At 40.4% G+C, this 19,462-nt stretch overlaps 1 protein-coding gene across 3 annotated transcripts in view; it reads left to right on the plus strand.

Moving 5' to 3' along the window:
* Positions 1-19,462, plus strand: part of mrpl13 (mitochondrial ribosomal protein L13) — an 88,558-nt gene that overhangs the window by 13,770 nt on the left and 55,326 nt on the right. For all 3 annotated transcript variants that reach the window (XM_072570938.1, XM_072570939.1, XM_072570941.1), the window contains exons 3-4: positions 17,490-17,583; positions 18,111-18,171. In XM_072570938.1, coding sequence (XP_072427039.1) covers positions 17,490-17,583; positions 18,111-18,171 — 155 coding nt within the window. The remainder of the gene's footprint in view (positions 1-17,489; positions 17,584-18,110; positions 18,172-19,462) is intronic.

Consider the following 19,462-nt stretch of genomic DNA (forward strand, 5'->3'; position numbering starts at 1 on the left):
TAACTGTTTCTCACACGACACACTTTGCAACTAATATGCTGAGTTATTTCCAGTATTCCTTATTTTTATTTCAGGTTTGCAGTATTCTGGTTTTCAAAACTATACGGATACAGCTAAAAGTGTGTTTATGTAATGGGCAGGATTTCGGGAAAACAGTGACATCTTTAATGTAGAGAGGGCAAGGGGAGTTGAAGTCCAGATTTTAATACTAATAGACTTAAAGAGGGAAGATATCTTTGTGAGAAATCACTAGGGTGACTTGCCAGGGTAGTGGAGAATAATGATTTTAAAGAAGTATTGGGACGGAGCTGTTTAAACATGCTCTGTTCACTTAACGAGTAATGTGCTCTGAGAGTGAGGATTAATAAGCCACGTTTCACTCAAAGGTCTGATGTCAGTTGTTCATTTCAACTGACAAGGACCTTATCAACATGTGAGCACATGTTCTAATGGGAAATTAGGAGAGTTGGTGAGTGTTCAGCTGCCGGCAGCATCTATGGAGGCTGCGATTAATACAATTAGTGGGACTGGACGGTTGGCAATATCTTTCCATGATAGATAGCTGGGTAGAATAATTGGGGAGGATAGGGTATGTGGAGATTACTGCTCTTAAGGATGTAATAGCTGGACCCTCAGGCGCCCTTTGAAGAAAGTTGAGAGGATCAAGAACGTTATAGCATGCTTATCCTTGGAGATTGTAACACCAGAATCAGAGAAGAGCACAGAGGATTAATAATGGCTTGGATTGTTTGATTAATGGTGGACGTCAGTTAACACAGGTAATTAAATAGCTTGTATGTAGTAGAATGATGCCAGCAATGTGGATTCAATTCCCTACAGGGTTTGGTAATTCGCAGTGCTCTGTCTCTTTGTCAGTTGATGCAGTGTGATGTTTATACATAAAAAGATATGAGCATATGAGTAAAAGCATAATATTGTACATGCTGAAAATCTGAAATAAAAACAGAAAATGCTGAAGAACCTCAGCAGATCTGGCAGCATGTGTGGAGAGAGAAACCGTGTTAACATTTGGAATCTTGTATGACATTTCTTCAGAAATTAAAGGGTCTTGGAAAATTGTGGGTGTTGATAAGGGGCAGGAGGAGCGATTGGAACCAATGGCGAGTGAATGCAGAACAAAGGGCAAAGGCGGTGCTCGTGGTAATGATGGAGCGATGAAGATGTAAAATAGGTGTAAAAGATAGATGTAAAAATGAGAAGTAAATGCTAACATTTTCAACTTGAGCCAGCTGCTATGCTGCATTGAAGCTAGAGGAACGGTACCTCATTTTCTGCTGAAGCACCTGACAGCTTTCAGGACTCAACATTGAGTTCAGTAACTTCAAGAGAAGTGGCGCAGTGGTTAGCACTGCTGCCTCACAGCACCAGAGACTCGGGTTCAATTCCCGCCTCAGGCGACTGACTGTGTGGAGTTTGCACGTTCTCCCCATGTCTGCGTGGGTTTCCTCCGGGTGCTCCGGTTTCCTCCCACAGTCCAAAGATGTGCAGGTCAGGTGAATTGGCCATGCTAAATTGCCCGTAGTGTTAGGTAAGGGGTAGATGTAGGGGTATGGGTGGGTTGCGCTTCGGCGGGGCGGTGTGGACCTGTTGGGCCGAAGGGCCTGTTTCCACACTGTAAGTAATCTAATCTAATCTAATCTAATCTAAAAAAAAAACCTCTGTCCTCCATTTTGATTGTGACCCACTTATCCCCTGTCTTGTTTGTGACCCACTGGCTTTGCTTTCACCAGAACAGGCCCATTTTCTCCTTTTCTCATCAAATTTTTCACCTTATCACTATTTTAAATGGGCGACCCATTTTTGTAAAGAGTGACCCCCACCCCCCCAACACCTCGTCTCTGAGTTCAACATTCTCTGATAAAATGAGACCCATCTTCTCCACACCTACCTTGTAAAGATCTTCAAGATCTCGTATGTTCCAAAGAAGAGCCACACAGGATTTGAAACATTAATTCAGTTTCACGTTCCATAGGTGCTGCCAGACTGACTGAGTTTCTCAAACATTCTCAGTTTGTTTCAGATTTCCAACATCCGCAGAGTTTTGCCTTTATTTCAGGACAAAGGGACACGGTCTCAGGAAAAGGGACGTCATCTATTTAGGACTGAAGTTCGGGTTCTGAATGTTTGGCATTCTTGACTCCAGCGTGCTGTAGATGCTTAGATATTGAGTATATCCTAGGCTGAAAGCAAGAGATTTTAGAGTGATAAAGGATTGAAAGGATATGAGATAGCACAAACTTGATGAACTTATTGATGACCAATGGGAAATTGGATCAGGACGATGCCTACTCCTGTTTTTTAAATGTGGGAAAAGAGGTTTTGAAGCCTTTGGGTTGAACAAGTTTATCTTTTTTTTAATTATAATTCTACATCTTCACCGTATTCCTTCAAATGCCTTTTTCTTCCCCAGAACTCAATAATTTGCACAATGGATCAGTCTTACTAGCAAACAGAAGGCAAAGGGTGATGATATTACGGGCAGTTGTGTCAGTAATAGTGAGCACATTGTTGTATAACGCTGAGCCATTTTTGCAATTTTTTAACAAACATTAGGCATATCATTTTAGGAGATGCTTTCTTCTCAATAACGCTTCCTACCAAGCCTGCAGCATGAGCGTGATTAATGTTTTGAACCTCACCATAACTGACAAGAGTAAATGACATGAATTGAGTGTTGTGCATAGCCAGGAGACTTTCATCCATCAGCATCTGGCATGGTAAAACTGGTATTTTAGAAAAAAAACTTCCTGTGAATTGGCTTTTTGCTAAAGTATATTTTTAAGTTGAATTAATAGGTGGTATTTCAGACCTTGAAGCTTTAATGCTTCATGAAGCAGTTTTTGCCTTTGAAGATTAGGTGTTCGTGCTGTCTTGCCTGTTAGTTGAGCTCTGCATAAATATTAAGTGAATCCTGCATTCATTTATCCCTAATGTTAAATGTGCATGAAGCTGCTGAAACTTTGTTGTGAGAAATGTTAGTTTTTGCCCCGAGCACACACATTCTTACTGAAGAAGTTCTTCCCATCTGACACTACCCAATAACACGTGGCAAGTCAAATCATAACTTGTGTCCATAACTTTGAATGTTCAGAAAAATATCCTTGCGTCCCATAAGCAACCTGAGTGTGCTATAAAAAGAGAGTTAAACTTTGTTTATTTAAGTGTGAACTTAGGTTCTTGGACTTTCTTTCCAGTATGTTACTAGATGTTTTGTTAGTTATGGAGATTCATATATAGAAGTTTGCGAGAAGATATGTTCAACTAGAAATACTGATCTCCAGAGAAAAAAATGAAAAAATATTTTTGTCTGTATTTTCTGGACTATAGGCACAATTATTATAAACACTAATTTACAGATGGACATCTTTTCATTGGTAGCGTGTACCAATCATACTGCATGATTATATTACATAGCAGTTTCATTCCTGAAGGTTGTGTAACAGGGCATCTTAATTCTAATGTATACCCTACAGAAAATGAAGCATGGACCAAATATAACCATGTTCTGTTTCAGTGGACCGAGAACAACCAGGATATTATCATTATTAAAAGGAACCAGCTCATTTTCTTCTAACTCAAATTAAGATCTTTTAAATCTGTGAAGGGAAAAATAAATTTCCGTCATGAACAATAATGATAGTTTTGGTGTTCAATGGTTTAGACATGTGATAAAATGGGAACGCTAAATTAGGACCCAGCTGAGCACTGTTGTAGAGGTACAAGACTTTTGTTTATTGTGTATTGCTGAAAGATGATATACTTTCCTGAAGTAATGCATCTTGCGCATAAGCCTCCAACTTGGCACCGCCCTCCTGACCTGTCCATCACCTTTCCCATCTATCCGCTTCACTCTCCTCTTCGATGTATCACCTTGTCCCCTGTATCTTATCTACCTATCACATTCCCACCCCCCCATTTATCTCTCAGCACCGACCCCGCCCCCCCGGCCCCGGCCCATAAGCCTCATTCCTGATGAGGGGCTTATGCCCGAAATGTCGATTCTCCTGCTCCTCTGATGGTACCTGACCTGCTGTACCTTTTCAACCCTACACTCTCGACTCTGACCTCCATCATCTACAGTCCTCACTTTCTCATAGTTATCAAGAATACCATTTATACTGTGTGAGAACAACATGCTGATTGATTGGTTGGTTGGCTGGCCAGCAAATTCTGGTAGAGGCATTACCATGAAGAGTGTACCCAATCATGTGCCGGACTTTGTTAAACTAGAGAGCTTGATTCTGAGTCAGGGCATTGCCTGCCAAGATGAGGACCCTGGGTATTAATGCTGTATTCTCCTTGGTAACGCCGCTACCAATCAAAGTATGGCCATGGGAGAAAGAAGTTCTTTTCCCTGTTGGTGGCAACAAGAGGCCATCCCAACTGACACAGGCTGTCTAAATAAGAACATAAGAACTAGGAGCAGGAGTAGGCCATCTGGCCCTTCGAGCCTGCCCCACCATTCGATAAGATCACGGCTGACCTTTTCATGGCCTCAGCTCCACTTATCCATGCTATTGCCATATCACTTAATTCCTTTGTTGTTCAAAAAAAAATCTATCTTAGCTTTAAAAACACTTAATGAAGTAGCATCAACTACTTCACTGGGCAGGGAATTCCATAAATTTACAACCCTCTGGGTTAAGAAGTTCCTTCTCAATTTAGTCCTAAATCTGCTCCCTCTAATCTTGAGGCTATGCCCTCTTGTCCTAGTTTCACCTGCCAGTGGAAACATCATCTCTACTTCTATCTTATCTATTCCCTTCATAATTTTACATGTTTCTATAAGATCCTCCCTCATTCTTCTTAATTTCCAATGAATATAATCCCAGTCTACTCCATCTCTCCTCATAAGCCAACCCCTTCAACTCCAGAATCAATCCAGTGAACCTCCTCTGCATCCCCTCTATTCCCAGTACATCCTTTCTCAAGAAAGGAGACCAAAACTACACGCATTAACCCAGGTGTGGCCTCACCAGCATCCTGTACAGCTGTAACATAAACTCCCTCCTTTTAAGTTCAATCCCTTTAGCAATGAAGGACAAAATTCCATTTGCTTTCCGAATTACCTGTTGTACCTGCAGACCAACCATGTGTGGCTTTATGTACAAGGACATCCAGGTCACTCTGCATAGCAGCATGCTGCAACTTTTTACCATTCATGTAATAATCCTTTTTACTGTTACTCCTACCAAAATGGATGACTTCACATTTATTAACATTGTATTCCATTCGCCAGACCTTTGCCCTCTCACTCAAAGTATCTATATATCTCTGCAAAGTTTCACAGTCCTGCGCACACTTTGCTTTGCCACCCATCTGAGTGTCATTTGACACTCAGTGGGCGACACGGTGGCACAGTGGTTAGCACTGCTGCCTCACAGCGCCAGAGACCCAGGTTCAATTCCCGCCTCAGGCGACTGACTGTGTGGAGTTTGCATGTTCTCCCCGTGTCTGCGTGGGTTTCCTCTGGGTGCTCCGGTTTCCTCCCACAGTCCAAAGGTGTGCAGGTCAGGTGAATTGGCCATGCTAAATTGCCCGTAGTTTTAGGTAAGGGGTAAAAGTATGGGTGGGTTGCGCTTCGGCGGGTCGGTGTGGACTTGTTGGGCTGAAGGGCCTATTTCCACACTGTAATGTAATCTAAACTATGTAATGTAATCTAAACATACTACATGTGGTTCTCAACTCCAAATCATCTGTATAAATTGTGAATAATTGTGGTCGCAACACTGATCCCTGAGGCACACCACTATTCACCGATTGCCAACCAGAATAGCACTCATTTATCCCCACTCTTTGCTTTCTGTTAGTCAACCAATCCTCTATCCATGCTAATACTTTACCTGTAATGCCATGCATCTTTAACTTATGCAGCAGTGTCTTGTGCAGCACCTTGTCGACAGCCTTTAGGAAATCTAGATACACCACATCCACTGGGTCCCCATTGTCCACCTTGCTTGTAATGTCTTTATAGAATTCCAAAAGATTTGTTAAGCATGAACCCATGCTGCATCTTCCCAACTGGACAATTTCTATCTGGATGCCTTGCTATTCTTCCTTGATAATAGACTCAAGCATCTTCCCCACTACAGAGGTTAAGCTAACCAGTCTATAATTCCCCATCTTTTGTCTACCTCCCTTTTTAAGCAGTAGTGTCACATTTGCTATTTTTCAATCTGCTGGGACTACCCCAGAGTCCAGCCAATTTTGGAAAATTACTATTAGTGCACTTGCCATTTCTCCCACCCTCTTTTTGAATGCCCTGAGATGGATTCCATCAGGGTCAGGAGACTTGTCTATCCTTAGCTCCATTAGTTTGCCCAACACTACCTTTATCGTGATAATGATTTGTTTCCAGGTCCTCACCTACCTTTGTCTCTTTGTCAATTACTCACATGTTATTAGAGTCCTCCACTGTGAAGACCGATGCACAATACCTGTTCAGTGCCTTAGCCATTTCATCATATTCCATAACTAAATACCCCTTTACATCCTCTAAAGGGCCAATGTTTACTTTAGCCAGTCGTTTTTGTTTTATATATTGATAGAAACGTTTGCTATCTATTTTTATAGTCTGTGCTAGTTTTTTCTCATGTTCTACCTTACTTTTCCTTATAGCTCTTTTTGTGGCTCTCTGTGGACCTTTAAAGTTTTCCCAGTCTTCTAGTTTTGTGCTGTATTTGGCCACTTTGTATGCCTTCTCTTTCAATTTGGTAGCCTCCTTTATTTCCTTAGACACCCATGGCAGATCACCCCTTCCTTTTCACTGGAATATACTTGTGCTGAACACTTTCAAAGCAATTTTTCAAAGTCCTTCACTGCTCGTTAACAGTCCCATAATTAAAGCTTTGTTTCCAGTCTACTTTGGCCAAGTCCTCCCTCATTCTATTGTAGTCTCCCTTGTTTAAGCACAGGACACTGATTTTGGATTTTATCTTCAGACTCTCCATCTGTATTCTAAATTCAACCATACTGTGATCGCTCCTTCCAAGAGGATCACTAACTATGAGGTTATTAATTATTCCTGTCTCATTGCACAGGACCAGATCTCGGATGGCTTGCTGAGTCAGTTCCATTTTATACTGTTCAAGAAGTCTATCGCGGATACACTCAAAGAACCCCTCCTCAAGGCTACCCTGACCGAGTTGGTTTGATCAATTGACATGTAAATTAAAATCTGCCATGATAATTGCCATACCATTTTTACAGGCATTAGTTATTTCTTTGTTTACTGCCCGCCCCAAAGTGATGTTATTATTTGGTGGCCTATAGAATACGCCTGTCAGTAATGTTTTCTTCTTAGAATTTCTAATTTCCACCCAAATAGATTCAACTTTATTCTCCATAGAATCATCTCTCAGCATTGTCCTGATATCGCCCTTGAATATCAGAGCTACCCCACCTCCCTTACCTTTCTGCCTGTCCTCTGAATAGTCTGATATCCCTGCATATTTAACTCCCAGTCATGACCATCCTCCGTGATGAATTCTAAGTCATATTCATATAAATAGAGGTGACTGTGGAGGTCAGAAGCAGCAGGCAGCTTAGAACCTGGTTCCAAAGCCCCACAAATGAATGATAACTGCCCTCCACCAGGTTGCCTCTGTCTGCTCAATCTTCAAGCTTGTACAATGGAGAGTTAGAATTCTAAGGTTGTGCTCTCGAGGACTGTCACACAGGAGGCTGGATGCCAAGCAGTTCTACCAGGTGCCTCTTGTAGAATTGATGTATTGTCATTTCGTTGCAGCTGCCTATGTAGCACCTCTGGCACCATAGTCTCTTCACATCTCCCAGGGTTCACACCTAAATCATAAAAGAACACACAGCACTCTGGAAGTGAACTAACACACCATCAGCTCAGTGACCATTCATCTCTTTTGATGCACATCTGATAGTTTTTCACCAAAGGCTTGCATAGGTCTAGGACACAGCCACAGAAATGGCCTTTCAGCCCCACTTGCCTGCCCCAGTCCAATTTGCTGGTGTGTGTCAGCCAATGTTGCTGCTTCCTTTGCGCTGCCATGTTTGCTCAGTCTGGTTTCACCCCAAAGCATTCCACAACAAACCTAAATACTGATAGCTTAAACTTTTCATAAGCTGATTTACAGTGGGGAGCCTTCATTACAAACACTGTAAACATCTGCCAAAAGTCATGGTTTGGTTATGAAAGAGGTAACTAACTGAAGAAATGTGTACTTTTTGCTTCTTTGAGGAAAAGATTTACCCTGGCAAGTGCTTGCCTTCTTTTGTCGGACAAGTTTCCCGTTTGTAGCTTACAAGATTGCATCTTGTACATAATTCCAGTAGGCTGAGGTGTTACTGAGTATTCACAACGTTTCCGCCCATGGAGTTCAGGAAGGCTGACCTGCCTGAAAAAGACTGAGAAGGAAGTGAATGTACTGTTGCCAGATTTGCAGATGATTTGAAACTAAGTAGAAAGGTAGGTTGTGAGAGGGATACAAAGAGCTTACAGAAAGAGATTGATAAATTACCTGAGGGGCTATAAAAGTTGGTGAATGGGGTACCATGAGCAATTTTGGTCCCCTTACTTAAAGATCTTTGATATCAGTTCAGAGAAGGTTCACCAGGATGATCTTTGATACGGAGGGATTGTCTTATGAGCAAAAGCTAACCATCTTAAGGTTCTACTGACTGGAGTTCAGAAGAATGAGTGGTGATCTAATTAAAGTATATAAAGATTCTGAAGGGGCTTGACAGGATAAATGCTGAGATGTTTCCCCTCAAGGAAGAGTGTAGAATTAGAGGGCACTGTGTTAGAATAAAGGGGTGCCAATTTTAAGTCTGGGATGAGAAGGAATTTTTCTGAGGGTTGAGAATCTTTGGATCTCCTTGCTACAGAGAGCTGTGAGGGCAGAACCTTGTGTATATTTAAGACTGAGATAGATAGATTCTTGATCAATCAGGCAATCAACTGAGATGGAAAAAATTGCAGGAAAGTGGACGAGAGGAATGTCAGATCAGCTATGATCCTATTGAATGGAGCATGCTTGAAGGGCAAAAGGACCCTCTGCAGTTCCTATTTTTTATAATTCAAGATAAGAGCAAAACTTTTAACTGTAAGGTAACTGAATTTTTGTTTCCTGCTCAGTTAAGTTCCCCACTTATCCTTGTAAAAGCTCCAGGAGGGCATGGAAAATTCTGCCATCCCATGACCTCTTCACAACTTACTTTCCAACCTTCCTTTGTATTATCAGCAAAATTTAATAACTATGCCTCTTGTCCCTTCCTTTTTGGTCATTGGTTTGTGGCAAAACAATTCAACCCGATCATGTTGATTTGTCACTGAGCTGCTGTTCAGTTTAATTAGTTGCAAGTGGCCCATTCTATGACACAGGAGTAATCAGTCTCTGTTTCCTCATTAGGATTCCTTTTTCTGTGATGAAATTGAAGTCTGTATTTGAAGCATTGCTTTGATTTCTGTCTTCCCTCACCAGCTACTCAGTGCACAATTCCACCTGAAAGCTGCCATCAAACCTTTGAGCCAATGTGATTTACATCTGATCATTTTAATTCTTTTCAAATTATTTCTACCTCAAATATTTCAGCACAGTGTCACCTAGCATACAAAGATAATAAATGTATACAAAGTTTTGGCTTACCGCTGTGCCTAATTTTGGGAAGGGTGTAGGATCAGGCTGTAGAAGAAATTTGGTGATAACTCTGCAGTTATGAAGAGAAAGCCAAAAAGATGAAGGATTCCCTTTGTTTCCTCACAGTTTACAAAAAGGTTTTGTAAGATTGTGATAGATTGTTTCAAATGTCCCATGAGACAGGGCAAAGAGTCCTCCAATTTGGAAGATTTGGAGAGGAAACATTATAGGGCGTGTAGGGTTTGGAGGATTTGGAGAAGGAACACTATAGTGCATGCAGGATTTGGAAGATTTGGAGAGGAAACACTATAGTGCATGTAGAGTTTGGAGGTAAAATCTTGGATGCTGTCTGAACTGCTGTGCCTTTGCAGCACCGCTCTAATCCAGAATGTAGGGTTTGGAGGAGATTGCCCAGACTGAGATGAGGTGATAGACGAATTCGAACACTACGATAAGACATTAAAGTCAATTCAGGAAGGCACAGGGTGCTAGTGGGGTCTGGCATGAATGGACTGCAGGAGTTGGTATTTTGTGGACTGTTGTGAAAACCTTTTTTTTTGAAGGTTAAAATCTGAAACAACTGTTCATTAAACAGTGTACAGTTATTTCACCTAGCTAGCTTGATTTTACTGAAATCTACATGAAAAGACTTCAGTTTTAAAGTCAGCAACAGATATTTCACCTACCTCAGGCTGCAAATTTCTTCAGAAACAAAAGGGTCTAGTACTCCTGAATTTGAACTCTGAGCAATGCGTTATGGACCATTTGCCATTGATTATTTGTCTTGACTTCTTTCTCAGAGAAACTTTGGACTGTTTTGTACAGAGGAACTTTGATTATCTGAGCGAGATGGACAGGCACTATTTCGTTTTGGATCATTGATTATTCAGTTAATTGATTCAGTGCCTCTCCTCTGGGGCTGGGAGTTTTCTGAAATTTCCTTTTTCCTCGCTCAGCCTGCTTTGCTCTCTCTCTCCATGTCAGGGTTTGTTACTAAGCAGACAAACACTTGTGTGTATTTCCCACCCCAATCAGTTTAATGGGATTGACACAACGAGCACTTGCTAAGTCTGCTTCCCATTCAGGAGACAAGACAGCAATACACCGCATGCAAGCCCCAAGTCCCCCCACCCCAATGCAGCCGAACTGGACACCAACAGCAAGACTGCTGCTACCTTTGCGGCGTGAGTTTCAAAACAGCGCGCGCGTGCGCACACACACACACACACCTTTTTGACAAGTTCCACCTTTGCCCTGTACAGGACAAGGCAGGGAATTTTAGGGTACACCCCTGTGTAGAATTTTAGGGAAGGTTTCGGGGGAGAGGGCGGGCAGTCAGTCATTTGGAGATGGCGCCTGGGCTCCCATTGACGTCCAGGACTGTTCTTGGCAGCATTTCAGTAAGCCAGCTTCATTTCTAATCATTGTAAACAAAAGTCACAATCAGTGTTGTATTTGGAAAGGCAAGGACTCATTCGTGATAGTCAACATGGCTTTGTGCGTGGGAAATCATGTCTCACAAACTTGATTGAGTTTTTTAAAGAAGTAACAAAGAAGATTGATGAGGGCAGAGCAGTAGATGTGATATATTTGGACTTCAGTAAGGCGTTCGACAAGGTTCCCCATGGGAGACTGATTATTCCATGAGATCTAACTTTGCTACAAGGAGAACTAGCCATTTGGATACAGAACTGGCTCAAAGGTAGAAGACAGAGGGTGGTGGTGGAGGGTTGTTTTTCAGACTGGAGGCCTGTGACCAGTGGAGTGCCACAAGGATCGGTGCTGGGTCCTCTACTTTTTGTCATTTACATAAATGATTTGGATGCGAGCATAAGAGGTACAGTTAGTAAGTTTGCAGATGACACCAAAATTGAAGCTGTAGTGGACAGCGAAGAAGGTTACCTCAGATTACAACAGGATCTGGACCAGATGGGCCAATGGACTGAGAAGTGGCAGATGGAGTTTAATTCAGATAAATGCGAGGTGCTGCATTTTGGGAAAGTAAATTTTAGCAGGACTTATACACTTAATGGTAAGGTCCTAGAGAGTGTTGCTGAACAAAGAGATCTTGAAGTGCAGGTTCATAGCTCCTTGAAAGTGGAGTTGCAGGTAGATGGGATAGTGAAGAAGGCGTTTGGTATGCTTTCCTTTAATGGACAGAGTATTGAGTACAGGAGTTGGGAGGTCATGTTGTGGCTGTACAGGACATTGGTTAGGCCACTGCTGGAATATTGCGTGCAATTCTGGTCTCCTTCCTATCGCAAAGATGTTGTGAAACTTGAAAGGGTTCAGAAAAGAGTTACAAGGATGTTGCCAGGGTTAGAGGATTTGAGCTATAGGGAGAGGCTGAACAGGCTGGGGCTGTTTTCCCTGGAGCGTCGGAGGCTGAGGGGTGACCTTATAGAGGTTTACAAAATTATGAGGGGCATGGATAGCATAAATAGACAAAGTCTTTTCCCTGAGATTGGAGAGTCCAGAACTAGAGGGCATAGGTTTAGGGTGAGAGGGGAAAGATATAAAAGAGACCTAAGGGGCAACCTTTTCATGCAGAGGGTGGTGCATGTATGGAATGAGCTGCAAGAGGAATTGGTGGAGGCTGGTACAACTGCAACATTTAAAAGGCATTTAGATGGGCATATGAATTGGTTTGGAGGGATATGGGCCGTTTGCTGGCAGGTGGAACTCGATTGGGTTGGGATATCTGGTCGGCAGGGACGGGTTGGACCGAAGGGTCTGTTTCCATGCTGTACATCTCTATGACTCTGTAACACCTCTTTGATGTAATGTTTCTGTCGGGATTTTGAGATCTCCTTCGCATAATCCAAAATTTGAGTAATTGATATTCGGATAATCAAGGTTCCGCTGTAGTAAAAAAGATTTCAATAATGTCTGTCTGGTATAATATGCCTTGGAGTAGCCTGGTTACTGTACAATAATATACAGTTCATCTGAATGTTAGCACAGTTGCAATGGTGCAAGAACATATACCTATTTTTTTTCAGCGAGTTCACTCTGGGTTTTTTTTATATACAATTAGTATTTGGAGCTTCTTCATTCATTATTCAGTATCTTGCACAATTTGAAGTTTTGACTACTACAACTGTATATGAACAAAAGTGTCTTTAGTCTTAATCTTGATCTTAATCTACACAAATTTGCCTTTCCGTGGTGTATTTTTAGACCATGTAAAGTTCCTGACATGTTTTCATTTTTTGAGAGGGATCTGCAGCTTCAGGAAACCTGAGAAACTAAACGGGACTTCCAGTAGCAGTGATGTTGTTGACTTGATATCCTTTTTACAATCTATTCAGAGAAAATTGGATAAATATTTGAAACCAAGAGTGAGACAGCGCTAAGAGAAAATAAACAATATAACAGTATTAGTTTTGGGTTGCTCAGTTAAAGAGCTGCCATACACACAAGCCCAATTGGCCACCTTTTCTATATTGTACATTTCTCATGTCCCTTTGTGAATTACATTGCTGTACACTTTCAGTAGCATTTCTTAAAGTATAGGCTCACACTTAAATTCACCCTCCCATTATCCTAATTCTTGTTCCAGTGTTCCCAACCATTCCAAGGTTCAGGCTGCCAGAAAGGCTGACATCAGCACTTTAAACATCTTGTTGTTGCTTTGCCCATAATCTGCCACCTGGAGCTGAAAAGACTGGTGTCTTACACTTAAAATATATTTCAAGAAACTAAAAAATAATCCACAATAACTTGGTTATTTCAAGTTTCCAGATTAAGTTGTGATATGAATCTATGTTTTCAGTTATTGAAATTTGGCGTTGCACCTCAAGCGTGTGTATGTAAATATACACAAGGCCTTTGAGGCTAAAGGCAGCTCCTAAATCTTTACCAAATTTGGTCATGGATGGTGTAATGTATGTTGATCTGAACCTTACTATAATAAACTATTTCCGCAGTTGAAAGGTCTGAGTGTTACTTACTGAAGCAACTTTAAGAGAAGTCCTGTTACTCCTAGGTTGTAAAGTCTCCTTCCCTCACTGCTGTTTTAAAATTTCAGCAAGTTAGTAGGTAAGGACAACTCCAATTAGATCATGTTTCTCAACTGATCCGTCCAGTTATATATTGTGTGATTGAAATGCTAGTCTTGTAGGCTTCGTTCCTGACCCCAATGATTGATTAATTGATTTTCCATCTCCAGATATTCTGTGTATGTTCATATGTTGGTGTATGCTCTTATGGTGATGATACTGCATGATTACTGGCAGAAATACAATTAGAGAATATTGATATCAATAAAGGATTAGACAATATTTGTCCAAATCAAAATTCTTGTGCGTTGGAGATGAACGGGAAGTCATGTTGCTTCCACATATGGCTAATCTTGTTCCTAATGATAGAGGTAATGGGGGAGGAACACACTGTTAAAGTAAGCTTCATCAGGTGCTGCAGTTAATCTAGGAGATCAACTTTATCCAACAAATTATTTTTCAAGTGGCCATTTCTGGTATTCAGCTTACAGATACGTACACTTAGAAGATTCTGCAAAGAGGTGATGTTCCCATCAAAGGCCATTTCTCTCTTAGCAACAGCAAACTCAGAAGAATCTCTAATGATCTCTGATTGGAAGAACAGTGAGCTGTGTACTGATCCTGAGGTCATGTAGTGGAAGCAGGTCTATGGGAGTATGGGGGAAGAGGACAAGGGCAGGGTGCTTGATGGGCATGTGCCAGGATAAGGCAGTAAGTGTGTCAGGAGAAGATGAGACTCTCTGTTCTCCCAAAGAACTTGATTCAAATGGCATGGTGGTCCTGAGCTGTGGAGCATGTGTGAGGGAATCACAGAATGGTGACAGTGTAAAAGGAACCATTAGGCCCATTTTGCCTGCATTGGCTGTCTGCATTTTCACTTTGTGTGAATCTCTTGCCTTTTCCACCATAACTCTATGCATTGTTTCCATTCCATTAATTATCCAATAATTTCTTGAATGCCTGAGTTGGACTAGTTTCCATTTCACTTCCAGGCAGTGTGTTCCAGATTTTAACTATTCACTGTGTAAAAAAAAATGTTTTTCTCATCTTTAATTTGCTTCTTTTGCAAAGCACTTTAAAACCATACCCTCTAGTTCTTAATCCTTTTAAGATCAACATTTCCCCTAAGTTGCATGGCTGCTTCCAGTTCCAGAAGTCATTGCCAGCCATGAATCTTGGAGATTTGCACTGAAGAAGAAAGACATAATGGGAACTGGTGATTTTGAAAACCTATCAGATCTCCTCTTACCTTTTTCTGTCCAAGAAAACAGCCCATCTCTCCAATCTTACTTTATAACTGAAGTTTCTTGTCCCTGGCATTATTCTCATAAACCACTTTTGCATTCACATCCTTCCAACAGTGTGGAATCCAGAACTGGATTCATCACTGTAGCTGATGTCACTGTCCAATATATGTTCATCATAACCTTCTTGCTTGTGTATCCTGTTAATGGGTCCTACTGTATGCTTTGTTAATAGCTCTGTCTATCTGCCCTGCTACCTTTAATGACTTATGTACCTATTACACTCAGGTCTCTCTGCTCCTAGATAACCTTAGAATAATCCTTTATTATACACTGGCTCTCTATTTTCTTTGTACCAAAGTGAATCATCTCATGCTTGTCCATGTTGAACTTCTGTACTTATCAAACCCAGTCCTTCAATCTCTTTTAGGAGTTCTACACTGTCCTTTTCATAGTTTCCAACTCTACCACATTTTGTGTTTTCTGCAAACTTTGAAATTGTCCCCTGCACACTAAGAAGTGAGAGCAAAACAAGAGAGGGTGAATGAGTGAGTGTGTGTTGGTTGAAGGGGAAGAGAGAGACATTGCTTAAGAGTGGGAGAGAGCATGGGAAGGCAAGAGAGGGAGCAAGATGACATTTGTGAAGTTATTTGCAAATCCTTAAAGCTGGTAGGGCAAGTTGATCCGATAATAGAACAACAATTGAGTTATTAGGATTTATACATAATAAAATAGAATGTAAAAGCAAAGAGATCATGGTAAAATTTTATTAGTCACCAGTTTACCCTCAGCTGGATTACTGTGGACACTTCTGGATAGTACATTTCAGGAAATATCCAAAAACTTCATAAACCGGTAAAGGTTTAACACAATGCTACCTGGGATGTGGGACTTCATTTATGAGGAGAAGATAGAAAAGTTAAAATGGATCCCGAAAGGACTGAGAAGGTGACCTATGTGATATTTCAAAGATGATGGGCTTTGATTGGATAGGTTGGTAGCAGCAAGCCTAGATGTAAAAGTCATTGGTAATAAATCTAGAGGGATATGAGAAGGAATATTTTCATTCAGAGTTGTCAGGAACTGGAATTCATTACTTGAAAAGGTGGCAAAAGCTAGTTCCATAAATAATTTTTTAAAAGAATTGGACAGCGATCAAGGATGGTAAATGTACAGGATGATGGAAAGAATACAGGTGTGCAGGACTAAACGTAACAGTTCTTTCAAAGAGCCAGCACATAATGGACCAAATGATCTCTTTCTGTGCTTTAAGTTCCGTGACATTGTAGAGTAATTTCTTTCTCCCAATCTTGGAACTACTACCTCTGTAACTGGCCCAGTAACTGTTCATGTGGCTTGTGACTACTGGAGTTCAGCCCACATAGTTCAACATTTTATGCCTTTAAAATTTTATACGCATTTCAAAAGCCAAAAAAAGCGAAGCATTGAGTTCATTTTACAACCATTCAGCCTGCAATGGTATTTTCACATCCATATGCTTTTCTCTGAGTGGCATTTCGTGTTTTTTTGAATAATTTCCAAATATACCTTTCAACAACATTCTTTATTAAGGAATTTTTCTTATAGTATAATTTTTGTCTCTGCAGAGGAATCTTTTTCGTAATATAATTTGTTGACTCAGGTGATTTCAGTGAAAGGCAAAAAGCTGTTAGTCACTTGAAGACATAGCATTTCTCTCATGAATGATAACGGGTTTTGATGATAACGGCATTGCGAATGACTAAACATGGCTTTTTCAAGCAAATGTATGCAAATAAATTTTTTACTAATTTTATAAATTTACTGTTAATTTTGCTTCTTGAAATATTAAACTGGTGAACAGATGCCTACAAAGATGTGGAATTATTTTTACATGGATTGCAAACAACGCCATTCTCATTTTAAGAGTACAAACATACTGTTCTACAATGGAGGAATTATATGAAAACTTTGGGAAAGTTGTCATTGGAGCATTCCTATGCATTTATGTCAGCAAAGGTGCATAACAGTAGGTGACCTGTTGAATTACCGACTGCATAAATGCAGTAAAATCTTCATGTTATCCCAGGTTAATTTCTCTCTCTAAATCCTGTGCACATGCTTTGGGTGTGATGGAAATCCAAATAATTAATGATTTATCTATTTAGCAGGATGGCAATTTTGATGATTTTCTCAATTAGGCTTAAAGCTAAGGCAAACCAAATGCCTTCAAAGCTTGGATATTGCATGGCTTTGGAATATTCAATTTGAGTAGCATGAAAAAATATTGTACTCACTTAGACTCAGGAAATCTTTGCAAATGTGAACCCACCTTTTCCATTGAAAGTCACAACTTCAAATTGTTGTGGTTTTCAGGAATTTCAGTTTCGACCTTTCTGTTCTCTCAAAGGCCAGATTAAATATGTATTTTTCTTCAAAGAACATTTGATTTGCTGCAAAAGAATTTTTGGGCAAATAATGTACATTTACATGGAGCCAAGGTTTTAGTTGGTGCCAGCAATTTGTCTTAATTTCAACTTTTGTCCAATGTCTTTGTTTTTTTTTCGTGCAGAATAAAAAAAATCTAGTTGAATGACCATTCTGACTGAATAATCAGATGCCTTTACTTTCAGGTGACTGTGGAGACCATGTTGTAGTGATGAATACAAGGCACATTGCATTCTCTGGAAATAAATGGGAACAGAAGGTGTATTCCTCTCATACTGGGTAAGTGGAAATTCTGTTAAAAACAAAAAAAAGATTGTAATTTATTGTTTTATTTATTTCATTATAGAATCACAGAATGTTTACTCACGCTAGGAGATTATTCATCCTGCCATGTTTGTGCTGACTCTGTAAGAGCGACTTACCTAGTCCCATTACCCTGTCTTTTCCCATGGCCTTGCAAATGTTTTCTGTTCATATAATTATCCAACTCCCTTGTGAAGATCAAGATTGAAGCTACATCCACTACAGGTCCCTGCCTATAGATGCCGAACAAATTTCTCAGTGTTCGCTTCCTCCTGCATCCGAGGCATTTTGACACTTAAGGTTGGTGCCCCCGATATATCTTCTTACTTCATTTGCTTCCTACTTTATTGAATCCTTGGTGGTATCATTTTTTTGACTTAATTAATATTACAGAAAGCTAAATACGATAAAGTGAAGAATTCCTAAAAAAAATTGTTAGTTACGTAAGGTTTGGATGCTAGAATGGAATATATTGGAAATTTACAGTGCAATTTTAATTTCAGTTATCCTGGTGGGTTTAAGCAAGTCACAGCTGCACAATTACACCAGAAGGACCCCACAGCAGTAAGTACATTGATGTCTTTGCAGTACATTTTATCCTTGGGCCAAACTTTAAATTAATGTACTTTCTTCAGAAGATATTCTAAATTAAAAGGTAGTATCACAATGCTGTTATTTTTATATGGTTGCTATGTAACCCTGCAAAGAATATAGTTTTATGTAAAGTATAACATAGGGAAAAAAAATGGTGTTTTGAGAACTACAAAATCTTAAAGAGATAATGTGTAAGAACTTTGTCAATTTGTTTGCAGATAGAAGACACTATATAATTGGATACTAAGCCATGTCGGCTAGGAGAATTTCAGATTCGGTCTTTGGCTTTTGCTGAACCAGTTAACTGGTGGCGTTGAGTTCTGCATCCCTGGTTTAGTTCTGCATCCCTGGTTTAAAGGGTAATAAAATTGGCCAATATTTCTTTTCTGATTGCAGTTCAGTAACTTCTCTGTTGGCACCGTGAACATGTGGATAACAGTTAAATAAAAGGTTGGTCCACGAAGGGATGCAGACCAAGAGCAAATTGCCAACACTCATTGTACACATTCACATTATGAGATTGCCACATTACTAAGGAATTGATTTTGCTTGTTGCAATAGAGTGTGTGCAGTTGAATTCTGCATACCTTAGTTGGACTATATTCTTTAATACCTTTGCAGAACCAAAATCGATAAATCTCAGTTTTACAATTAAGAACCGATGTTGCATCAGCAGCAATTTTCAGAAGTTATTCAAGCTTCTACCACCCTCTTGTGTTTCTTATTTTCACTCTTGAAAAGTCCAGCTCTGATTTTCCCCCTAGTCCTGGCTTCCCCAGCTGGTTTAAGTTCAGTTTATGTTCAGGCATTTTCTAGAAGTATCTTCACCCTAGCTGTTTGTCGTGATGCTTTGAAACTTTCATCAAATCACCCAACAACTGACTGAAATCCAGGGAACGCATACATACAGTGGAAAGGTGATGGCCTAATGGTATTATCGCTAGACTATTCGTCCAAAAGCTCCGCTATTGTTCTGGAGCCCTGAGTTCAAGCCCCACATGGCAGATCTTGGAATCAAATTCAATTTTTAAGGAAGTCTTCAATTAATAATCTACTGATGGCCTTGATATTTTTGATTGTCAGAAAAACCCATCTAGCCCACTAATGTCCTTCAGAGAAGGAAATCTGCGATCTTCTCCCTGTGTGGCTTGCATGTGACTCCAGACCCACAGCAGTGTGGTATACTCTCAACTGCCTTCTGAAATGGCCTAGCAAGCCACTCAGTTGTATCAATCACTATGACGTCTCAAAGAAATGAACT

Source organism: Chiloscyllium punctatum, chromosome 5, assembly GCF_047496795.1.
Source record: "Chiloscyllium punctatum isolate Juve2018m chromosome 5, sChiPun1.3, whole genome shotgun sequence".
NCBI lineage: Eukaryota > Metazoa > Chordata > Chondrichthyes > Orectolobiformes > Hemiscylliidae > Chiloscyllium > Chiloscyllium punctatum.